Raw genomic sequence first — 20,534 nt, 5'->3', positions numbered from 1 at the left:
TTGCTGGGACCTGATGGAAGGCTGGGGCTCTAGCCTCGCTGGAATCAGGGGCTTCTGAAAACCCGGGGTTGAGGGCTTGAACGCGCAAGCCCCTGCCTGGGGACAGATGGTGCTGGGGCTAATTGCTTTTTAAAAGTGAGTAGCTCATAGTTTAAAGTTATTTTCTAAAGAGCTCAAAGTGGGAAATGTGATTTAAAAAAATGTTGGTTGTTAAAAATCATCACTGGGACTCAAACCCTGAAACAAATAGACAAGCAGGGTTTGAGCCACAAGCTGCTTTCATGCTTGTCCAAGTTTTAAGCCTTTAAAAACTTTTCTGAGTTTCTGTTTTGTTTTTAAGAATATAAATTTATTCTATTGTTTGTTTATTATTTACTGTATGTGTATATTTGTATATGTCTGTGTGTCACTGTGTGGAAAGGGGGGATAGAAGTCAGGTTGTCTCTCTTACCAGCTGAGTCCCCTTACTAGCCTGGTTTTGTGTTGTTTTAAGAAGCTCATTCATGAAGGGACAGCACAGAGCTCTTCTCTTAGAGCTGACCCTGTGGCTTTAAATTTCTAACATGCCTGAACATATCAGCAGGGCCTCTTCACAGTGCTTGCTCACATGGAAGCTTTGTTAGGCTTGTGGGGAGTTCGCTAACTCAGGCTCACTCTGCTCCATAAACCCAGGACCCCAGGAGTGTATGCAAAGTCACAATGGGATCCACCCAGACAGACCCTAAGAGGATTTTTCTTTTTCTTTCTGTTTGAGATAGAGTTTTACCATGTAGCTGGCCTGGAACTTGCTACATAAAACCAACATGGCTGCTGTCTTAGTTAGAGATTTTATTGTTGTGAACAGACACCATGACCAGGGCAACTCTTATAAGGAAAACATTTAATTGTGGTGGCTTTCTTACAGTCTCAGAGGGTCCGTCCATGATCATCATGGCAGGGAGCATGGCAACGTGCAGGTAGACATGGTGCTGGCAACATCTTGATCAGAAGGCAACAGGAAGCGGACTCATTGTCACACTGAGGGAAGCTTGAGCAAAAGAGACCTCAAGGCCGGTCCCCACAGTGGCACATTTCCTCCAGCAACAAAACCATACCTCCTAATAGTGTCACTCTCCTTGGGGGCCATTTTCTTTCAAACCACCACAGCTGCGTGTTTGCAGAGATTAGCCTGCCTCTGCCTCGATGGTGCAGGGATGAAATTCATGCACCACTACCTAACACAGCTTTTGTCATAGCCTTTGAGACTGGATCCAGCTTTCCAGAACTAATGTGGTTACATTCTCACAGGATGCATAGTGAGAAATAATTCTGGGTTGTGAGGACGTCATGTGTCTGGCCCTGGAACCAGGGGTTGTATCTCATTGCTGGATGGAGGAGACCTATGTACAGCATGGAGAGGGCTGAGGCTGGGTGTGGAGCCTGAGAAAAGAGGGAGGTAAGGGGGGTCTTGTGGTTTGCCTTTACAGCAACAGTCATGGCAATTATTGAATTGCCTTGGTGCATGGGTTGATTGCACCAGTGATTCTGACTTAAACAGGCCAGAGAGTGAGGTCAGACTAGGGGATGGTGGATGGAGTTGGAAGGGGTGAAACAGATGTGAAGTCTAGTTACACCTGCTTGCGCCTGGTCGTGGGAAGGCAGGGCTTCCGAGATGCTCCTCTGAGATTCCCATGCTGAGCTAATAGGAAAGGGTGCACCTTGCGGGTGGGAAGGTGAGGTGGGAACTGTCAATCACAGTGTCCAACATTCTTCTCCTTAAATCATTTGAAAAGATTTTGTTCTAAATACCCTGTCTCAAAGAGCTCGTAACGTTTGAGTAGAAGAAGGGATGTGCTTAAGCAAACTAGAATTGGATGGTACAGATCCCAGCAAAATGCATGATTTTAACCCACACTCCTGAAGCCCGGGGGTTCAGCTTTCTGGTTGAGGCCATTCATCTTCCTGCCCTTGAAGACCGGTTTTCCTTGCTGATGGTGCCCTGCAGGCAGAGTGTACCTGCCACCTCTACTGTGTTCTCCCTGTGCGAGACCTCCACAGATCATTGACAATGAATAAATCATTCCCATCAGAAAATGCCCCATATCACCCTCAAACACAAGTTAGTGAGCTCAGAAAGAACACTGACAGCTATGTGTTCAAAACTGCTAGGAGATGTCTAGGAGACCCGAATTTGATTTACAAAGTTGTCCCCAGACCTTTGCACGTGTACACCCTGATACACACATACACACATACACACACACACACACACACACACACACACACACACACACAGAGAGAGAGAGAGAGAGAGAGAGAGAGAGAGAGAGAGAGTTCCATAATGGAGAGGTTGGGAATGGCCATGGCCATTAAGCTTCAGGGCAGGTGGGCAGTGGTGGTAGCAAGGCTTCCAAGAGCTGCTGGATCAGCCTGTAGAGCCCACTTCCTCCACCTTCATTCATGTAGTTCAGGACCATGCTTTCCCTCAGACTCTGGACTCTCCTCCTGAACTGCATTTTTTAAAAACACACATCAGCCCTGCCCTGCCTCTGCCTCTCCCTTCCCTCCCCTCTTCTCAGTTCCCACAAGTGTCACTCCAACCCTGGGCAAACACTTGGCTAAATTACACCCCAGGAATTCCCTATCAGCTGCAGTGGGTCAGTGGTTTTTGTGGAAAACAATGCTTTGATTCCTTCCAGCCCTTTTCACTACTAACATCTCGAGCTGTGAACCTCCATCCTCAGCAGGGATCAGCAGTTCCCAGTAGTGGAGAAAAGAAAGGGGTGCTCCACAGTTCCCTCAGCACACAACTCTTATGTGCTTTCCTCTGCGTAAGCATCCTTCATCCCTATGGTTAGTCCTCCTCCCATCAGTAGACTGAAGTAACCTTGTTCTCAGGCCTCTGCTTTCTGTACACTCTGGCTCCTGCTCTCCTACGGTGATCTATTTGTAAATACTGCTCTTATCTGTGAGCAGTGTGGTGTATGGGACAAAGGTATTCGGTTGCCGTCATTCAAAAAGTAAGTGTGTTGTGTAAGGCTGTGCCAAAAGACATCCTAACAGACGCAAAAGGAACTGATTTCTGTGTTCATTCCCCACAGGGGATTTTAACTATCAAAGTACCGGATTTTAGCTTTTTTTTTTTTTTTTCCTTTTTCACTAGTGAGTATACACTCATAAGCATGGGGTAGAAATTCTTTTAGTGCAGCCAAATATTGCTGAAAGACACAAGGTCTAGTTTTAGGATTCTTTTTCCCCTCTCCTTCAGCTGCCGTTCAGCATTTCACTGTGAGGTGCTAGTGTGTGTGGGGCTAGCACAAATGTACTCAGGGCCATGCTAGGAGAGAAGGCTTGAACCTGTCCTGCCATGATCCTGATTTTAAAAACTAGAACACATTTAAAATACTTTCTGTACTTCAAGTGAGTGCCCGTGAGTCTGCATTCCTGGGAGGAGTGTTTATCAGTTTAACATTCCCCAGTCTGGAGCACACCCGCACTCTAGTCCTGTGCCTGGAGAGCAAAGACGCAAGGTTAACTGCCCTGGTACTCGGTGATTTTTGACCCTGCGATACCAGAGATCTGTCTTTTGTAATCTGTAAATGAACTTTTGAAAACCCAAGAAGGTAAAGAGAAAGTAGCAATAAAATCGCAACAAGTACGTATGCATTCAGCTCAGCTCGGGGAAGCCTTATCCGTGGGATATTTGCAGGTTTTTGCTGGTAGACATAAGCACCAAGTACTAAACTACAAAACCCCCGGTGAGATGCAGGCTGTGTGGCCGTCATACCTGAGAAGTAACAGTGTGGTTTGACACACTAACAGCCTCCTTCATCTGTGAGCAAAAGAGTAGTTTTGGCTCTCAGACTGAACAGAAGACACTATTTTTAATTTGTTGACCAAATCATTCTTAATATTTAAATTTCAAAGTAAATGAAAACACATGGAATTTTTATCAGGAAAAAGTCCAGTATTATTGTAGAAGTAGTGTCATGGAGGATTGCAGTAAGTAAACTTTGTATGCAATCCTTAAATGCTACTTTTTTGTTTATAGTTGATTCCTTCTGCTTAAGAAGTTAAGCACCACGGAGTGGACTGTGCCTCTTCAGGTATTGTGGAAGGGGATTCTAAGGCAAATTTCCCAGAGAAAGATTTAAACTTGGATTTTGGACTATGAAAATGGCTTAGTGAGTAAGGGTAGTTGCCGTGTAAGCTCGAGGACCTGAGCTGGTGTGGCCGTGTACTTCCCTGTCACCCCAGCCTCTACTCATGTGCACTTGTATATACATGTGTGCACACACTCACATACAACCCCAAATCCCAAAGCAACAACAATAACAACAACAAACCAACAGAAAAATCTTGCATCTTGTTTTTATTATTCTATGTTTCTTTGCTGAATTATGACTTTTAAACATTTGTATTAACATTTATTGATTTTGCTTGGGCATGTGTGCACTTGTGTGTGTGTGCTTGTATGCCATAGTATGCTTATGGAAGTCTGAGGGTAACTTGTGGGTTGGTTCTCTCCTTCTACCATGTGGGGCTGGGGAAACTTGGGTTGTGTCAGGCTTGGTGGTAAGCATGGCAGCAAGCTCCTTTACATGCCGAATCATCTCACTAGACTCATGAATTACAGCTTTGATATATAATTTAAACTTGAGCTAGATTATTTCTTTCCAAGCATTTGGTTTTACTCTTCTGGTAGGTTTTGTGTTTCCATTGAGATTTTGGAATGATGGAAGAAATAAGCAAGCATTAAAAGTGAGATAAACCGTGAAACTCCTTGCTAGCCCTTTAAACAGAACATGACTCTCTTTCCCTGTGTTTGGATGCTGAGCTGGAGTGGGAAGTTTTGTGCTTCGTTTTTTTTACCCTTATTGAAGACGCTTTGCACCTGAAAGGGCTGTGCTGGGTCAGAATGGCAGTGCTGTAACCTGGGGAAGAGAGAAAAGGTGCTGTCGGGACTGGAGGGTCTGGAAGGGTCTGGTAACGAACTGCCTGAACCTTTCCCAGCCTGAGTCTGTGCTCACAGCTAAGCCTGATTCTTGCCCAGTGCATTTCTTCTGCCGTGTACAAAATGGCAGACTCTAGGCGGTTTCTAGTTTCAGAGCTCGTACTTGCCATGGAGGGGAGTTTCCCCCACCTCACCCCAGTTACTTTCCCCTAGCCCACCCTTTAATTCCTTAGCCTATTCTCCCAGGGCCACTTCTCCAGAAGGAAACCTTGGTTACCACTCTAGCCAGATAGGGACTGTGAGGCAAGCCATGATCTTGCTCCCCAGTCACCATCTCGGGAGCCTCTGGGTAATCACCTGTTCATTCTGGGGATACTCAAGTGTCAAACCTGCCTAACAGAGAGATTGACACCCAGGCTGTGCTGTCACTGGGCGAACCTCTGAGCTCTATGGGGGACAGGTAATACTCAGGATGAGTGTTCTGAAAACAATGCTCACTTGGGGTCTGTGTCTTTCACGGCATGCTCCTTGGTCTCACTTCTATTGGTATTTATGACCTGGTGTCCAGGGGTTAGAAAACAAAACAAACCGGTGCTCTTCACCATGGAGAGCTGCTGTAAGGAGTTTCCTGAGGTTCGGGCCCTGGTGGCAACGGAACACATGTGTTTACTCTCTCTGAGGTTCACACTCAGGTAATCATTCTGTTTATGACCTTTCCAGAACTTTCTAGAATCCACCTCCACTCCTACTTCATGCCAGCTCCACGAAGGAAGTTTGAGACATTCATCATTTGCTGGGGAAGTGTTTTTTCCGAACCGTAAGGGTGGGCGCCAGATGGCCTAGTAATTAGCAAGGGAGTGGGGAGCCATGACTCCCTGGCCGCTGGTACACTTTCCCCACTCCTGGCCCAGTGAAGGAGAGAGAACGCAGAGCCAAGAAGAGACTTTGAAGTGCTTTTTAGTTTGTAGAGTTCGAAGCAGTGGTCTTCCCCCCCCCCCCACCCCGGTTAGAGTTTTTGGTAGGACTATTATGATTTTAAAAATAAGAACGACAGGGCCAACTGAATCGTCGTGAATCTATGATGAAGAGGGCAGAGGACCACACCCTCCAGTTCTCTAGGGTCTGTTTCCCGAGACATGCGCAGATGTCAAAGGGTTGGTCTATTCACACTTAAACGTCACAGCCGTGATAAATAGACCAGCGGCTGGAAAAGAGGCATCCTGCTGCTGCTGCTGTATGCACACACCAACCAGTGAACACGTATAAAGACCATTTCTGTGTTGTAGACATGCACACGTGTACAAATTCATATGTGTGCTGCAGCTTTCCTAGCAGATCGAAGGGTCCTGTTTTTGAACCTTGTCTTGTTTCCCCTGGAGAGTTTGCTTAAACACACACTTCTGCTCTGTCCCCAAGTTCCTGTTTTGTGCTCTCGGGTGTGAACCAGAATTCCCATCTGAAAGTTGCCGAATGTTGCCTTAGCCACTACCGCTGATGCTGCTGCCGCTGCTGACTGAGGGCCCTGCGGGAACTTTGTGGCTTTGTGGCAACTTCCCTGTGGCTCCCTAAGAAAACCTTCATGCAGGAGAAATGAAGCCCTGTCAGGTGCCTGAACTTGCGGGTCATCCTTGAAAGGGCATTTGGTTCCTCTAGTTATATGTCAAGGCCACAGCACATCTCCGAGTTGAAGTATAGAACTCTGTTCCAGTGTCTTTGTGAGGTGTGGACATGTAGACTGGATTGTCATCCTTCCCCCCTCAACCGTGCCCATTTCAGCTCTTTTCCTGTGCTGTGGTCATCAGACAGAAAAGCATGCACGTGTGTAAGGATAAACATCTGCCTTTCCAGTCAGGTAGCCTTCAGCGTTCAGCTAGGCTTTCACGGTCCCGCATCTGCAATATTAAGTATGTCACAAGGTATGCGGAGTGAGCTTTTCATCTCAGCTACCCTTGCCCAGTTCTGAAGTTTCGCTTTGGTTCTTTGAGGTTTCAGTTGGTTATTTAAGAGCCTCCCCCCCCCTCCACCTTTGGTTTCAGAGGGAACGCTCTACCCTCTTAGCCTCAGCCTGAGATGGGCAGTTCTTGGTTGCTTAGGTACAACTTGTGAAATCGGCTTCTGAACTTGCCCCAGCTCTGTCTAGCAGAAATGCATGGTGACTAAGGTGCAGTCACATTAAAATGCAAGCAGCAGCTCAGCAGGCGACTGTCCCGCTCTGCTTGGCAAGCACTCAGATTCCAGTCTGTGCTCAATGGTGTGAAGTTGCACCGCAGCCCTCTAAGCCCTGGCTATGGGCTGAGTGCTCACAGTCAGCCAGCCAGCGCTTGTCCCTAGGATCAGAGGATTGGTGGCCCCAACTGTAGACTGGGGGCGGTGCCTTTTATAGCTTTCTCTTTATACTGCTTAGACCTCATCTTAACTGACCAACCCTTTGGCCCTCCTTAGCTGCTGTTTAGCTTCCGAGAGAGATTCATGTGCATTGTCCTTTGAGATGGAATTTGATGAGCTCGCGGTAGTGTGACTGGTTCCCACGCTGAGTGTGTTTTTCGTCTCTAAGTATTGATGCGTGGCATACCTTCCGGAATATATCATGTATCTGACACTTGGGTCTGGTCAGAGCCTCTGCCCCATGTCTGAGATCACCCTAAAGCCTGGCTAACCAGATTTCACATCTTAGCAACAGTTGATCCGTTTGGCTCCAACCCTTCCACAGATCTTTCACCTGTGGCCCATCCCCTCTCTTGACTCTCCCCATGTCCTGCTGGATGCACTGTGAGGTAACATCTCACTTAAATAAAAACATCTATGTCAGTACCAAGGATTGACCAGGGCAAGAGCAGGACCCACGGTAAAATCTTGGAGGAGAACGTGGGTAAGAGGGCATGGTTTGGAGACTGGAATGAAGCTGGGCTACTCTGGGAGCAGAAAGGCAAGCGACCTTGACTTACCCTTCACCTGGAGAACTTGACCATAGCAAGAAGGACCAACCGCAACCCTTTGCTGGCTCCTCAGCCAAACAGTTCACTTTGGTGACCCAGATGCATTTTGTGAAGTCTCCTTTTGAACTATGAAGTGGAACTGATTCTATAGGTCACTGGCATCTGTTGAATCTGCTTAAGATAATTAGATCCTTAAGAGACAGTGACCATTTCAGGTCGTAGGACAGCGTAAGAGAAATGACTTCTCATTACTCTGGCTGTGAATCATCCTGTGATTCCTGTTCTGTCCCAGTTCTCACTGCATGGCTTAGCCAGATGTGCACAGCTGTAAGTAGAGACTGAAATGCTCATCAGGGAACCCTCTCTCTTACCTCATGACCTCTTCCTTTCCGGTAGACTTGTGGCCTTCACTAGCTGTCCCCCCCCTCCTTGTATATCTGTCTCCCTGTTTCCCTTCTTATAAGGACACCAGTTATGTCGGGCTAGGCCCTATGTTTTAACTTGATCTTCTATGGAAGACTGCATCTTCATACACAGCCATACCCCAGGCACTGGGGTTAGGATTTACATGTGTGAATTCTGGGAAAACACAGTTTAACCTACAACAAAATCCCTATTGAAATGACCTGTTAAAGATGTGGGCTTCTGTTTATTACTCAATGAGTTCACGTGTGTAAATTTAGGTGGGTTTTTTTTTTTACGTGTGTGTGTGTGTGTGTGTGTGTGTGTACCACTGTGCATTTGTGAAAATTAGAGGTAACTTGTGGGAGTCATTTTCCCCCCTCCACCATGTGGGTCCCAGTGAACAGACTTTGGTTTTCAGGGTGGGTGGAAGTGCCTTTCCCCTTGCACCACCTCACTAGCCTATAAATTGACTTTTCAGCTCAAGCTAGTGATGATCTTTTTGAGAGGGGTGTCTACACATGGTCACTGCCTAGCTGCCTGAAGGCCTTTGACCTGTCTATGGGCTTTCGCCGAGGTGTGTAGGTGCTCCGAATCTTTCAATACTCGCACTGAACTCAGCTCCATAGGGTTTAGAGCCCTTGTTTTGTTTGATCAGTCCAAAGTCAGTTCTTTTGTGCTCTCCAGTCCCCGTATGCTGCTGCCTACGTATGCGCCCCTCCCCAGGGACCCATTTTAATAATTCAATATAAGCCGAACTCTGCTTATCTACTTGTTTGGGAACACTAGCCTGCAGTGTGTGTGCAGGCTGGCTCTTTCCCAATTCCCCTGTTGAGATGACTTAGCACTTTGAGATAACCAGTTAAATCATGGAGATAACACTGCCCCTCAGGTGTTTCAGCGCCTGCCTTGCTGGCAAATGCTGAAGGTTTCTGTGCTCACAGCAGGCGTGACACCTTGGATCTACATAGATCTACCTGTGTGTTGTCCCGAGGCTTTCTGGAAGTAGAATGTTCAGTGGGCTTGGCCAAGGATGGAATGTGTAGGGCATTCATTCCTGTCGTTTTTTGTTTGTTTGTTTTAATCTACCTAACTTATCAGTTAAACAGATTTCTTGTGTGTAATGTTGTTCCTTCACTCGGAAAGAAAAATATACCTACAATGAGAGAGTTCACCCAGAGATGGTGGCCTATGTGATTTTTAAAATGTCTGTTTATCTTGAAATAATTTGTTTAAGGAGAGCAGCTGTGCATTAATTAATTAAAGTTAATTAATTAATTGATTGATTAAAATACATCTCCTATCTCTTTGCAGGGATCTTCGGTTCAACAGAATCAGAGAGATCCAACCTGGGGCATTCAGGAAACTGAGGAACTTGAACACACTGTAAGTGAGAAGATCTAGTGGGGAGCTAGAGAGAGAAAAAAGAAAGATGGTTGTACTGTGTATCTGTTGGCAGATGTCAGTGCTGTGGCCGTCCTCTGATTGCCACAGTTGGAGGGGATGGATGGTAGAAGCCAGGATAGTGGAGACCTTTTTGCCTTTTGCATGTAGACCAGCGTACCTAGACCTCCTGTAGGACTCATCTCAACTTCACACCTCCCTCCGCTACCTGGGCTGGCCTCGGTGGGACTCACTCCCACTTCACACCTCCCTCAGCTGCCTGGGTTTTCTCAGCTGGACTCATTCCTACTTCACACCTGCCTCAGCTGCCTGGACTGGCCCCAGTGGGACACACTCCCACTTCACACCTTCCTGGGCTGCCTGGGTTGGCCTCGGTGGGACTCACTCCCACTTCTTCACACCTTTCTCTGCTGCCTGGGTTGGCTTTAGTGGGACTCACTCCCACTTCACACCTCCCTCGGCTGCCTCAGTTGGCCTCGCAGGTGGGCACTTGCCTTCATCTCTCCCCTGTCTGACTGAGGAGGACCGTCATCTCCTGAGCTCAGCCTGGCCATAGACAAGGCTTTGGAGCCACTGAGTTACACCATCGAGCTTTGATCCTAGGGGAGTGGAAATAAGGAACCAAGTCCTGAGGGCAGAGTGAGAGGGAGGTGGCTCTGCCCAGCTCCTCATCCTGTGGAAGAATGGCAAACCTCGGAGACAAACATCCTACTCAGTGTGGTAAATGGGCCCTTAGTCCTGCCAGATCAGAGACACGGAAAGGTGACTGTGGAAAGATGCATCTTCCTGTGTCTAGTGAAGAGGGTTTACCTCTTTAATGTATATGACCATGGCAGAGAGAGGTAATCTGGTAACCATAGTAACTCAAGATGGTTCTCGAGCTGGGATTTAATGACCGCTGGCAGTAAGGTCTATATTTTATCATTTTCTGACCCTTTCAAGGCTACAGAAATGATTTTCCCTAGTATAATTTGGAAACGTTTTTGATTGTTTTATAAACCTCTCTTGGCATTTTCTTCCACAGGCTTCTCAACAATAACCAGATCAAGAGGATTCCCAGTGGTGCCTTTGAGGACCTGGAGAACTTAAAATACCTGTAAGTTGTGGGGCGGCCTCAGGCCTGCAAACATGTGCTGTCTGCCTTTAGAGTCTTTAATGTAGAAGCAAGGCTTGTCCTGTCTGTGGGTTACTGTAAAGACACCGTCCCACATGGTTTCAGTTTTAGGTGAGTGAGATTCTACAACATGTTGTCGTCTGTATAAGTGATAGGCGACGTGGGCTGAGTGACATGCACCTAGGTACTGCCTTTGGCAGCTGTGGGCCGGGCACTATGACTTTCCAGGGTGGGCGGGGCAGTGTGCACAGCTTGCTTGGGCAGACACAGCCTCCCTGGGTATATGCACAGAGAAACGCGTGCTGTAGCTAGTGAGGTCTCAGCTGCTTTTCCAACTGTAGGTGGGTTCTGACTGTGAAGTGCTAATTCCTCTGGAGTGTCACTAATTTCTGGTAATGTTTTCATCTTCTTGATTTTTGCCTCTTTTGGTTTTTATCTAGTGAAGTGTTTTTTATTTGAATATTTACTTTCATGGTTCGGATCATCTCTTACTTGTTGAAGTCAGCTCTGAGAAGTTTAGAAAATCGTTACTCTTTAAAAACATGTTTAAATGCCAGGAGTGTTGTTTATGAGTCTAACACTTGAGGACCCCCTCAAGTTTAAGGTTAGCCTGGGGTCCTGTCTTGTACCAGCTTAGTACCCTGCCTAGGTGCTTAGTGTAAATGTGAAGGATTGATGTAGCATGAGGGCCAACATGGTGTCCTATGGGTTGTGCCCAGAATAAGAATGATTCTTTTAGGACCTTGGCTGACTTCCCAAAGTGAGCCATTTTGTCAGTTATTTTTGTTAGGGAAATCCATACCATGATGCATGGAAACACCTTGAATTTGAGCTGATTTTTTAACAAACAGAGTAGTTTTTTTTGTTTTGTTTTTCCAGTGTTGATATGTATTGGAAATCGGTTTTGACCTGAGATGCCAGGGGACCTCCCTTCAGCTCTGTTTACTGGAATACATTTTCCTCAGTGCCAGTGTTGTTTGCAAACCCTGCCCCCAGCTCCTCTGGCATAGACACTCTTGAGGCTGATGCTTGCAGCCAGGATGGCAGGCTTCTGCTCCCGACCTTTGCTGTTGACCTCCTTGTTGTTGCCGTCCAAGTTCTACCAGGGAGGATTGATTTCCTGGAAAGTGGAGTCAGCTGATGCCAGCATTGCTGTGCATGCGCCTGTATTTTTAACCGTTTTATGTTTCATTTTATTTTTCCTTCTGAAAATACACACAGTCTCAGGAAGTTTGGGGTACTGTCTTCCACAACGTGCTAGCCTTACCCTTTGGCTGTTTCCCTTCCAAACAACCATACACTGGCTTCTCTCCCTCCCATAGCTTAGAGTGGGGTCAGGACAGTAGGTCTCCATAGAGACCATTACACCAGGTCACACCCGGAGACAGGCTGCCAAGACTGGAGCCTAATGCCTCTTGCAGCTTGCTTTGTGTAGGTCCCTGCTGGCTTTGTCCTCCAGTTCCCTGGGATCACATTGGGAGAGCATATTGAACATCACTATCATAATAGTATTTTACATGTTTAAGAAGATGTCTAGGGGCTGAAGAGACAGTTCAGCAGTTAAGAACACTGGTCGCTCATCTAGAGGACCCAAGTTCAAGTCCCAGAACCCACATGGCAGCTCACAAATGTCTATAACTCCAGTTCGAGAGATTCTGACACCCTCACACAAGGCATACATGCAGGCAAAACACCAACACACATCAAATAAATAAATAAATAAATAAATAAATATTTTTAAAAAGATAAAAGATTATGTCTAAATTTTATTATCTCAGCCTTGTGGATTTTTGTTTGTTTGTTTTTTTTAACTTTGTGTAGTCCTTATTTTCTGAACTGCTATTACTTCTATTCAGGCACTGGCCACCTGCTTCATTTCTTTATTTCCCAATGATGAGATGGGTGCTTGAGACAAAGGGCCTGGTACAAGGATCAAGCGTAAAATAAAAAATTACAACGAATTATTAGAACATCAACTGTTTTTTTTATTCTTAAGGAAATGCATTGTGTTCTGGTGTCTTTTTGTTTTTAAATGTCTTTTTTTGTGTGTGTGTGGTACTGGGCATAGAATCCAGAGATTTGCCCCTCTACCTTTGAGCTGTACCCCCAGTACCACTAGCGTCTTTATAAACACATACTTTCATATATATTAGTTGGACTTAATTATTTACACACCCCTCAGAAGGACTCTCTGCATTAGAAGAAGGCAAAATTCTTTGGTGTTTTGCTCTAAGAAGTGGACACAGGAGGCTGTGGTAACTCAGGCCGAAGAAGTGGACATGTACCAGGAAGTTCCTAAAACCCTTGTGCATAGTTATTTAGCTCAGTGATTCTGTCCATTCAAGAAACTGGGACGCAGAAAGGTTGAGTTTTTACTATAGGTGCATGTTTTCAAAGAGCCTGGAGGACCAATTTCTGATAGGCTTTTGTTGTAGGTGCTGGGCTATTGTTGGGGACAGGCAGGTCCTGGGTGGTTAGTGCTAAAGGTTATGGTTCTTTGGTGGGGGCCACCTTAGTGATTCTCACAGAGAGAAGGGGGAGACCCTTTGAGAATGACCAGTCCCATGAAGTGGGTTCCTGGACATGTTGTACCCCAAGAATTAAGGCAAAGAATGCTGTCTGTTTTTTTTATTTTATTTCCCTTTTTCTCATACATCTTTTTGTTTGTTGCTACCCATATTTTTCAGTTTTTATTTTCTATGTTTATTAATGTTAGCTCACAAAGGGCTGGATTTTATTATGGCATCTTCATACACAGGTGTCATGACGCTTTCTCATTTGTTCCTAGACTCCATTGCCCTCAGTGTGCCTTCTCTCCCACTGGCTTCCCCCTTCCCTCAACCCCAACTTCTGCTCTGTCCTGACCAATATTCATTACCCCCTCTGCTTCCCACTCTGCTTCCATAATATCCTTTTTAATTTTATCATACCATACGCACGCGTGCGCGCACACACACACGAACACTCTTGATGTGTGTTCATGGAAACTCTCTGAACACAGTAGTAATAGTAGATACTGAGCCATCAGCTTGAAGTGTTAATTTCTCCTGGCAGGGAGTTTGCCTTTGACTTGACCTCTACCTGAGTCACAAGTGAGGACAAACCATTTATACTAAAGGACTTGGTAGACCCACCAATCCCAGAGGGCAGGGGAATCATCTCTAACTCAAAGTGCCCTCCAGAGCCACCAGGGTGGCTGCTGAGGGACAGTGCAAGCTTGGCTTGTTCACATGTTGAGAAGTCACACTGAGGTAGCTCCAGCACACATGCTGGGTGGCTCCTTCCGGAACTGTGGCACTTCACAGTGGCAATCCTTGCCTATGCTGAGTCAGGTTGGGGTTTCTCTGCAGATGATCAGGTCACCCTTCATGCAGAACAAAGGCGAAGGAACCTATGGAAGGATAATTGTATCCTGCTCCCATGGACTATTGAAGGACCCTGAGTTAGGAACGTCACACAATGCTCCTGTTAGCATGAAATACAATTGTTTGTTTTAATTTCGACCATTTAGAAATGTAAAGTCCCTTCTTAGATTATAGGCCAATCCAAACAGACTCTGTAGCACACATGACTCTTGGGAAGGAGTCATCTGCTGTAGAAGAATGGGCTCTGGGTGGGAGAGGGATTCAAGACACCTTCAGACTCTCTGTTTTTCCAGAGCTGTGCTGGTGTTTCTATTTCGTTTGAAAGCGCTGGCTGTGATCTTACAGTCAATGCCTTGGCTTGTGTAGAGAAAGCATTTTATCTTCCCAGGCTTGGAAGCAGCTGTCAGGACCTCAGTAGACACATAGGAGACTCTGTGGACCCCCTTGCTCTTGATCCTTGAAGTGTAAGAGACGTTGGCTATTGAGAGTGGCCTGGCACCCGCAGTGCAATGTCTTGTGTGTGCCCTCCTGCAGTCGTTGATTTTAAACTGTTCTCCCAGTGTCCGCTCAGTTCCTCCCCCTGGAGGTGAGCGCTCATGTGTATGCTAATACTCCTCCATGTTTCTTGTTTCAGCTATTTGTACAAGAATGAGATCCAGTCAATTGACAGGCAAGCATTTAAGGGACTTGCCTCTCTAGAGCAACTGTAAGTGTCCCCTTCCTGCCACCTGCCTTCCTGCCCCCCGTAGGGACAGATGACTGATTGCATGATGCATGTCTGTACTTCCCGGGGTGCAGGGAGGATGTGCATGACGAGGAGAAGCAGCAGTGGGCGTTTTTCACCCACCTTGCTACCCTGCGCCCACCCGAGAGCAGACATTGCTGTGTTTCACCTCTGCACCAGAGCCTGGCCCTGCGTTCGCCATTTGCAGGAACAGGAACATAACTTGCTTTCCTGTCTAACAGTAAGAAATTTGGTGTTCACGTGGTGGTGGAAACACAGACATGCAAACAAGCCTGGGCTAGATTCTGTTGTGGTAGGCGTGTCCAGCAGGGGACAGGATCTGTGTTCAGAGCCATGTGCGGTTTCGACCATGGTGCCATTCTTTTGGAGAACACATGCCTTACCCCCTTGTAGGTGCTGAGTGTGCCAAAGTGCCCTCTGTTTCCTAAGCCGCATATGAACTTGCACTTTGTTATAAAATAAGTCATTGTGCTTTATCTGCATGAGGTTCCAGTAAAGTTGCAAAGAATTTTCTGGTTTATGTGTCTGGCTAGCGACCTTCCACTCAATAAGCTGAGGCAATCCTAGTGGGATTTCAGGCTATCTTGGCTTTACAATGTCATGGACAGAAAACAGCTGTTAGATGTACTGAAGGAGTAGCCTTGCACTCTAGTCCTGTGCCTGTTCCCGTGTTATCCTGGAGGGCCAGCGTAGCTGGGTCAGGGCAGCAGCAGGCAGGGCCACATCGTACACCTCTATCCACAAAGGAGCTTAATTTGTCAGTAGGCAGGTCTAGGAGCCTAGGGAGGGGCACACGCGTGTTCAGAAGAGGTTATTTGGAAGGTCTTGCGTAAATTTCTTCAGACAGATGAAATAAGAAATCCAGGTTTATTGCAAAAACTTGGAAATCTGGAGACATGACTCCTGTGGGCGTTTACAAAGGGGTACATTCTGTTTTCACGAAGTCATCCTGGTACTTAGTTGGCAGCGAGTCCAGGGACAGAACCCAGCCAGGGGGAATAAAGAGCAAACGGGTTTGAGTGGCTTCCATGAAGTAGCCAGTGAGGCTTTCTGGTGACAGAGAGCAGCCTCCTGAGTCAGCAAGGGTTTTACAAAACCCCATACTAGGGGAGGCAGGTTGCTGCTGCTGGGGTTCGGCTTTCTTTCTGAGAACCGAGTGTTGTAGTGGACTTGGGGACAAAGGACCCCTTGCAGGCGTGGCCAGGCTCTGTCTGAGGTCTGTGTGGAGTCTGACTGGGAAGAGAATGCCTGCTGGCTCTACCTGACTCTTCCCTTGCATGCAGAAATTGCAGGGTTTAGCCACTCAGCAGGGACAGTGGGAACCGTGAAGCTGGGGAAGCCTGGGTGGAGAGCCCTGTGGCAGTGCTGGGATCCGCTGTGCATTTTCAAATTGGTCCTCAGGAGACCCTCATCATCCTCTCAGTGCCACACCCTGATTCAGCAATGGTGCTCCGTTTCCACGAGGAGTCTCTCCCTGTCCTCCATTTTCTCAGCCATACAGTGAAGGCTGATGGGGCCCAGATTCTACCTGGAGCCTCAGCAGTTCAGAGGTTTGCAAACTCTGAAAACCACTGTCCCTGGTGCTTCTTAGGGCAGGATGTCTGAGGCCCACCTGTCCACACTTCATGCAGGATAAAGGGCTTTGAACACAAACCGTGCTACCTGCCCTGGGAGCCTCAAATATCCCACTTTTGTTTCTGCTTGTTCTTCCAGCTTAGCTCAGGACTCACAGGTTCAACCAGAGACTCCTCAGCAGCTCCCCAGTGTTGGCGGTTCATGTGAGCCCCCGGAGCGTGGGGACTATAAGGAATTGGTCACAGCTTCCTAGCACACACCAGGCACACATAATGGGGACTGAGGATTTCTCTTTGGTCCTGCCTCCTTTGGTATTCTTGGATCAGATTCAGTGCTGGAGCAATCACTGACCTCAATGTCCTTTCTCTTTCTTGTCTTGCAAACACATTGTCACATGGGAGTGAGGGGTACACTCCTGCACTCGAGGAGGGTCAGGTCCCAAGGAAGGAGAGGCAGACTGTAGACTGTGGCCCCCAGAGTTTAGGAGTCTCTGGATTAGTTATGCCTGGGGAGTGACCAGGGAAAAAAACTCATCTGGGAACCCAGAAGTCATGCTAATCTTGGAGCTAATGAAAATGAGTTCGGAAAACAAGGCTTTATGTGGAGTTGTGGTGAACTAGGCTGCATGTTGGCTCCGCTGCTTGTTTCTGTCTCTGGCCCTTGGTTGACCGGAAGTGTCTGTTACCATGGCTACCTGCGTGAAGGCTTTTCTCTAGGGCAATGAAGTCTGGGTAGGAAAGATGACCAATGTTTTATTGAGCAAAAAAAAAGTCCCACCAACTTTCAAAATGAGCAAACTAGCATTCGGGAGAATGGAATTGTAAATTGTTTGAACTAAGGAGACATCTTAAATACAAAGGCGTATGGACTCTGGGTATTCTGTATGACCAAGAACCCCGGGGAAGTCCACCACTTCATCATCTCCTGCCTGGGTGCCTGGTTCTATAACTGCTGTGTTCTCAATGTCACGTGGAAACATTGACCGCTTAGAGCGTAGGAGTCCTGTGCACGCCCATGGACAGGGTTCCTGTCTGCTAGGCTGCTTTTGGTTCTTCCTTGTTACCTGCCGCTGGGTATTTTATGGATTAATGTGAAGTGGCTGGGCCGCTATCCCTACCACTTGAGTTCATGGAGACCCAGGGCTTGCTAAGTCCTCAGGTGTCACCTGTGAGTCAAACGACTCTAAGACAGCCTGCCTGCTCTCACCTGTGTCTTCCTGTCTCCACACCTGTACAGAGCACAGGGCAGTGTACCTAGTGACATGTGGATGTGTGGAAAAAAATGTCAGAACCAAAAGTCTGGGTTGTAAAGTTCGGTAGGTCGTTCACATTGTGCTGCTTTTTCAACCCCCTAGGTACCTACACTTCAATCAGATAGAAACTCTGGACCCGGAATCCTTCCAGCACCTGCCGAAGCTGGAGAGATTGTGAGTTCAGCTTCTCTCTTTAATTTGTAGTCGGGGCCCAGCTCATGCTGCCGGAACGGTCAACGTTTGCTTGACACTCCTTGGTCGAAAATTGGTCTCTTGGCTAATAATGAGAAGTAGGCATCTGGGCCTGGTAATAAAATAGGAAAGAGATCCAGTTATTTTGTGACCTGCAGCACGTAGCTATCAAATTCACTCACACTAAGTAAACACAATCAATAAGACATGTGACCTCTCGGGCTTCTTTTTGCATGCTTAGGAAGTTGTGTGTGTGTTTGTTTCTCATATAGCCTTGTTCTGTTTTCTCTTCCCACAGATTTTTACACAACAACCGTATCACACACTTGGTTCCTGGGACGTTCAGCCACTTGGAGTCCATGAAAAGACTGTAAGTGAGCTTCTGGGTGTCTGCTGCCCGCGGTGTCTGTGGGGCATCCTCTCTCCCAGTTCATTCATCTGGACCGTTCTCTGATCTGACCAAAGAATCTCCAGCTTCAGAACAGTCTTCAGAGACATCTAAATGCCGGGAAGGCAGGCCTGTTGAGTCTGTTTCGGTGTGAAGAGGCGGGCAGATGACTCACGTGTACCAGCAGACTGGTCCGCTAATAAGGATCTTGAGACAGTGTTTAAAATGACGTTTAAATTCCCCCAATTAAGTTTTAATTGCAAGGTACATATTTTATGGGTGAGGGTGACAGAGTGGAAGCATCTTCATGTGTCGGCCTCCAGTTCCTTTTCTTGAAATCCGTTTACCTGAGTAAACAGACTGGTGCCTACTCGGCTTTCTTTTAAGGCCTCCTGAAATCAGCTTTGCTTACGTGTTATTATAATAGATTCAAGGTATTCTAGTACTCATGGAGTTTTTTAACAGCCTTGGTTGTTGTCCTGTGGTCTCTATAGAGCACTTGCCCAGTTGAGGTGTTACCGAACTGCGCAGTGTCTATAATGGGCTCCAGTGCTCATGACTTCATCTCTGCATAAGCTGTTGCATTATCATCCATGAGACCAAACCTCTTTCTTCGGAAAAGAAATTACCAGGCAAGGTGAATCTACATTTGGGGTAGGAAGATAGGACAAATACTCTTATCTCTGGTGGATGGGGGGAGGGGAGGAAGACGTTGTCAGATAAATGTTAGGAGGGCCCAAGGCAAAGGACGGGGTAACCCATGGACTAGCTTGCATATGGATGTCCCCGTGGGCAGCTGCTCTTTTAGAGGAATGCCAGCCCTTCTAACCCAACACATTCCTTATCTTGCTGGCTCTGCATTGCTCAAACATGAACATCCTAGATTTGGAGATCAAGACTAAGCTCATAAGAGTTGGCCTATGCCCTCACTGAAAGGTCCACTTCCAAGGAGCAGTCAAGATGGTATGTGACCTTCTTCTAGCTCACTCAAATGGCTGGGGTAGACTGGGCACGTGTGCCATGCTGAATTGCCCATCCAGACTTCCTGCTGCTGCCCTTGGTCCTGTAATGACTGTAGGGTCTTGCTATTCAGAAGTGAATTACAGACTGGGTACCCCAATAAGCGACAGCTCTTGTCCAACCCAGTGCCCATTTCTTACCTGAGCTTGGGGTGATGCATCTTGTTTACCATATTTCTGCCAGGGATATTGATCTGTGGAGTGGTACCAGCTCTGGGTCTCTGTCTCCTCTGAACTAATGCCCGGACAAATGTGAAATAAGCATTTGTCTTGCCCCAAGGTACCAGGTTGTGGAGTGTGTACCTTGTAGTGGTTTTATCCAGAATCCAATCCTCTGATTGATCATGCTCCCCAGCTAGTTCCTATCCCTCTTAGGGTGGGAATGGCTTGCCTCTTTACATCTGATAATATTCAGACCGTGTGCCTCATGGCCTATCAGGTCCCCACCTGAACCCCAAAGGCCTTGCCTTTGGGTGGAGCAGTTTTCAAAATGAGGGATCCTGCCAGCTCCAGCTACAGAGGCAGAGTGTCCTCACAGTGCTGCTACCCTGGAGCTGCCTCAGCCACAAGATAGAACTCTGCTGTTTAATGCTCCCATAAGCTGCTCTGGAGCATCGCTGTGATCTGTCATTGACTTGTCTGACTCATGCTTGCCATGTCTTTTAGTTTGTTTGTTTTGCTTTTGCTGTGTTTGGATTGAACCTAGGGCCTCCAACAAGGCACGCAAATGTTCTACTACTGGGTTAGATCCACAGCCATTCCTGGGCTTGAAGCTAACTGTTTGGTCACTGGTTGACTTGACTTCTTCACTTCTCCTCAGGGCTTTAGACTCTCAGGCTTTTCTGTAAATACTTACCCATTACCACCCCTCTCAGCCCTTCAGATTCTTCCCTATGAAAACTTATTCCTTGCATGATCAATGCCCAGATGTTCGTCATCTTTGGCGTCCCTTGAGGCTCCAGACTCTGGTGGTTGATCTACCCAGGATGGGTCAAAGTCTCCTTATCTCCTGAATATCTTCATGACTTCTTTCCCTAGGCGATTGGACTCAAATGCGCTTCACTGTGACTGTGAAATACTGTGGTTGGCAGATCTGCTGAAGACCTACGCCCAGTCTGGGAACGCGCAGGCAGCAGCCACCTGCGAGTATCCAAGACGCATCCAAGGACGCTCTGTGGCTACCATCACTCCAGAAGAGCTGAACTGTGG

The 20,534-nt window shown here is 47.1% G+C and overlaps 1 protein-coding gene across 2 annotated transcripts in view; it reads left to right on the top strand.

The window, feature by feature from the left end:
- The window catches only part of Pxdn (peroxidasin), a 72,212-nt gene that overhangs the window by 22,486 nt on the left and 29,192 nt on the right, over positions 1-20,534 (top strand). The window contains exons 2-7 of one of the 2 annotated variants that reach the window (XM_087907220.1): positions 9,586-9,657; positions 10,700-10,771; positions 14,789-14,860; positions 17,829-17,900; positions 18,217-18,288; positions 20,364-20,533. In XM_087907220.1, coding sequence (XP_087763346.1) covers positions 9,586-9,657; positions 10,700-10,771; positions 14,789-14,860; positions 17,829-17,900; positions 18,217-18,288; positions 20,364-20,533 — 530 coding nt within the window. The remainder of the gene's footprint in view (positions 1-9,585; positions 9,658-10,699; positions 10,772-14,788; positions 14,861-17,828; positions 17,901-18,216; positions 18,289-20,363; position 20,534) is intronic. The other variant, XM_087907221.1, reaches the window with a different exon arrangement.

This window comes from Myodes glareolus, chromosome 6 (assembly GCF_982192425.1).
Source record: "Myodes glareolus chromosome 6, mMyoGla1.1, whole genome shotgun sequence".
NCBI classification, from domain to species: Eukaryota; Metazoa; Chordata; class Mammalia; order Rodentia; family Cricetidae; genus Myodes; species Myodes glareolus.
Note: the sequence above shows the minus strand (reverse complement) of the source record. Positions and strands in the feature narration are given on the sequence as shown.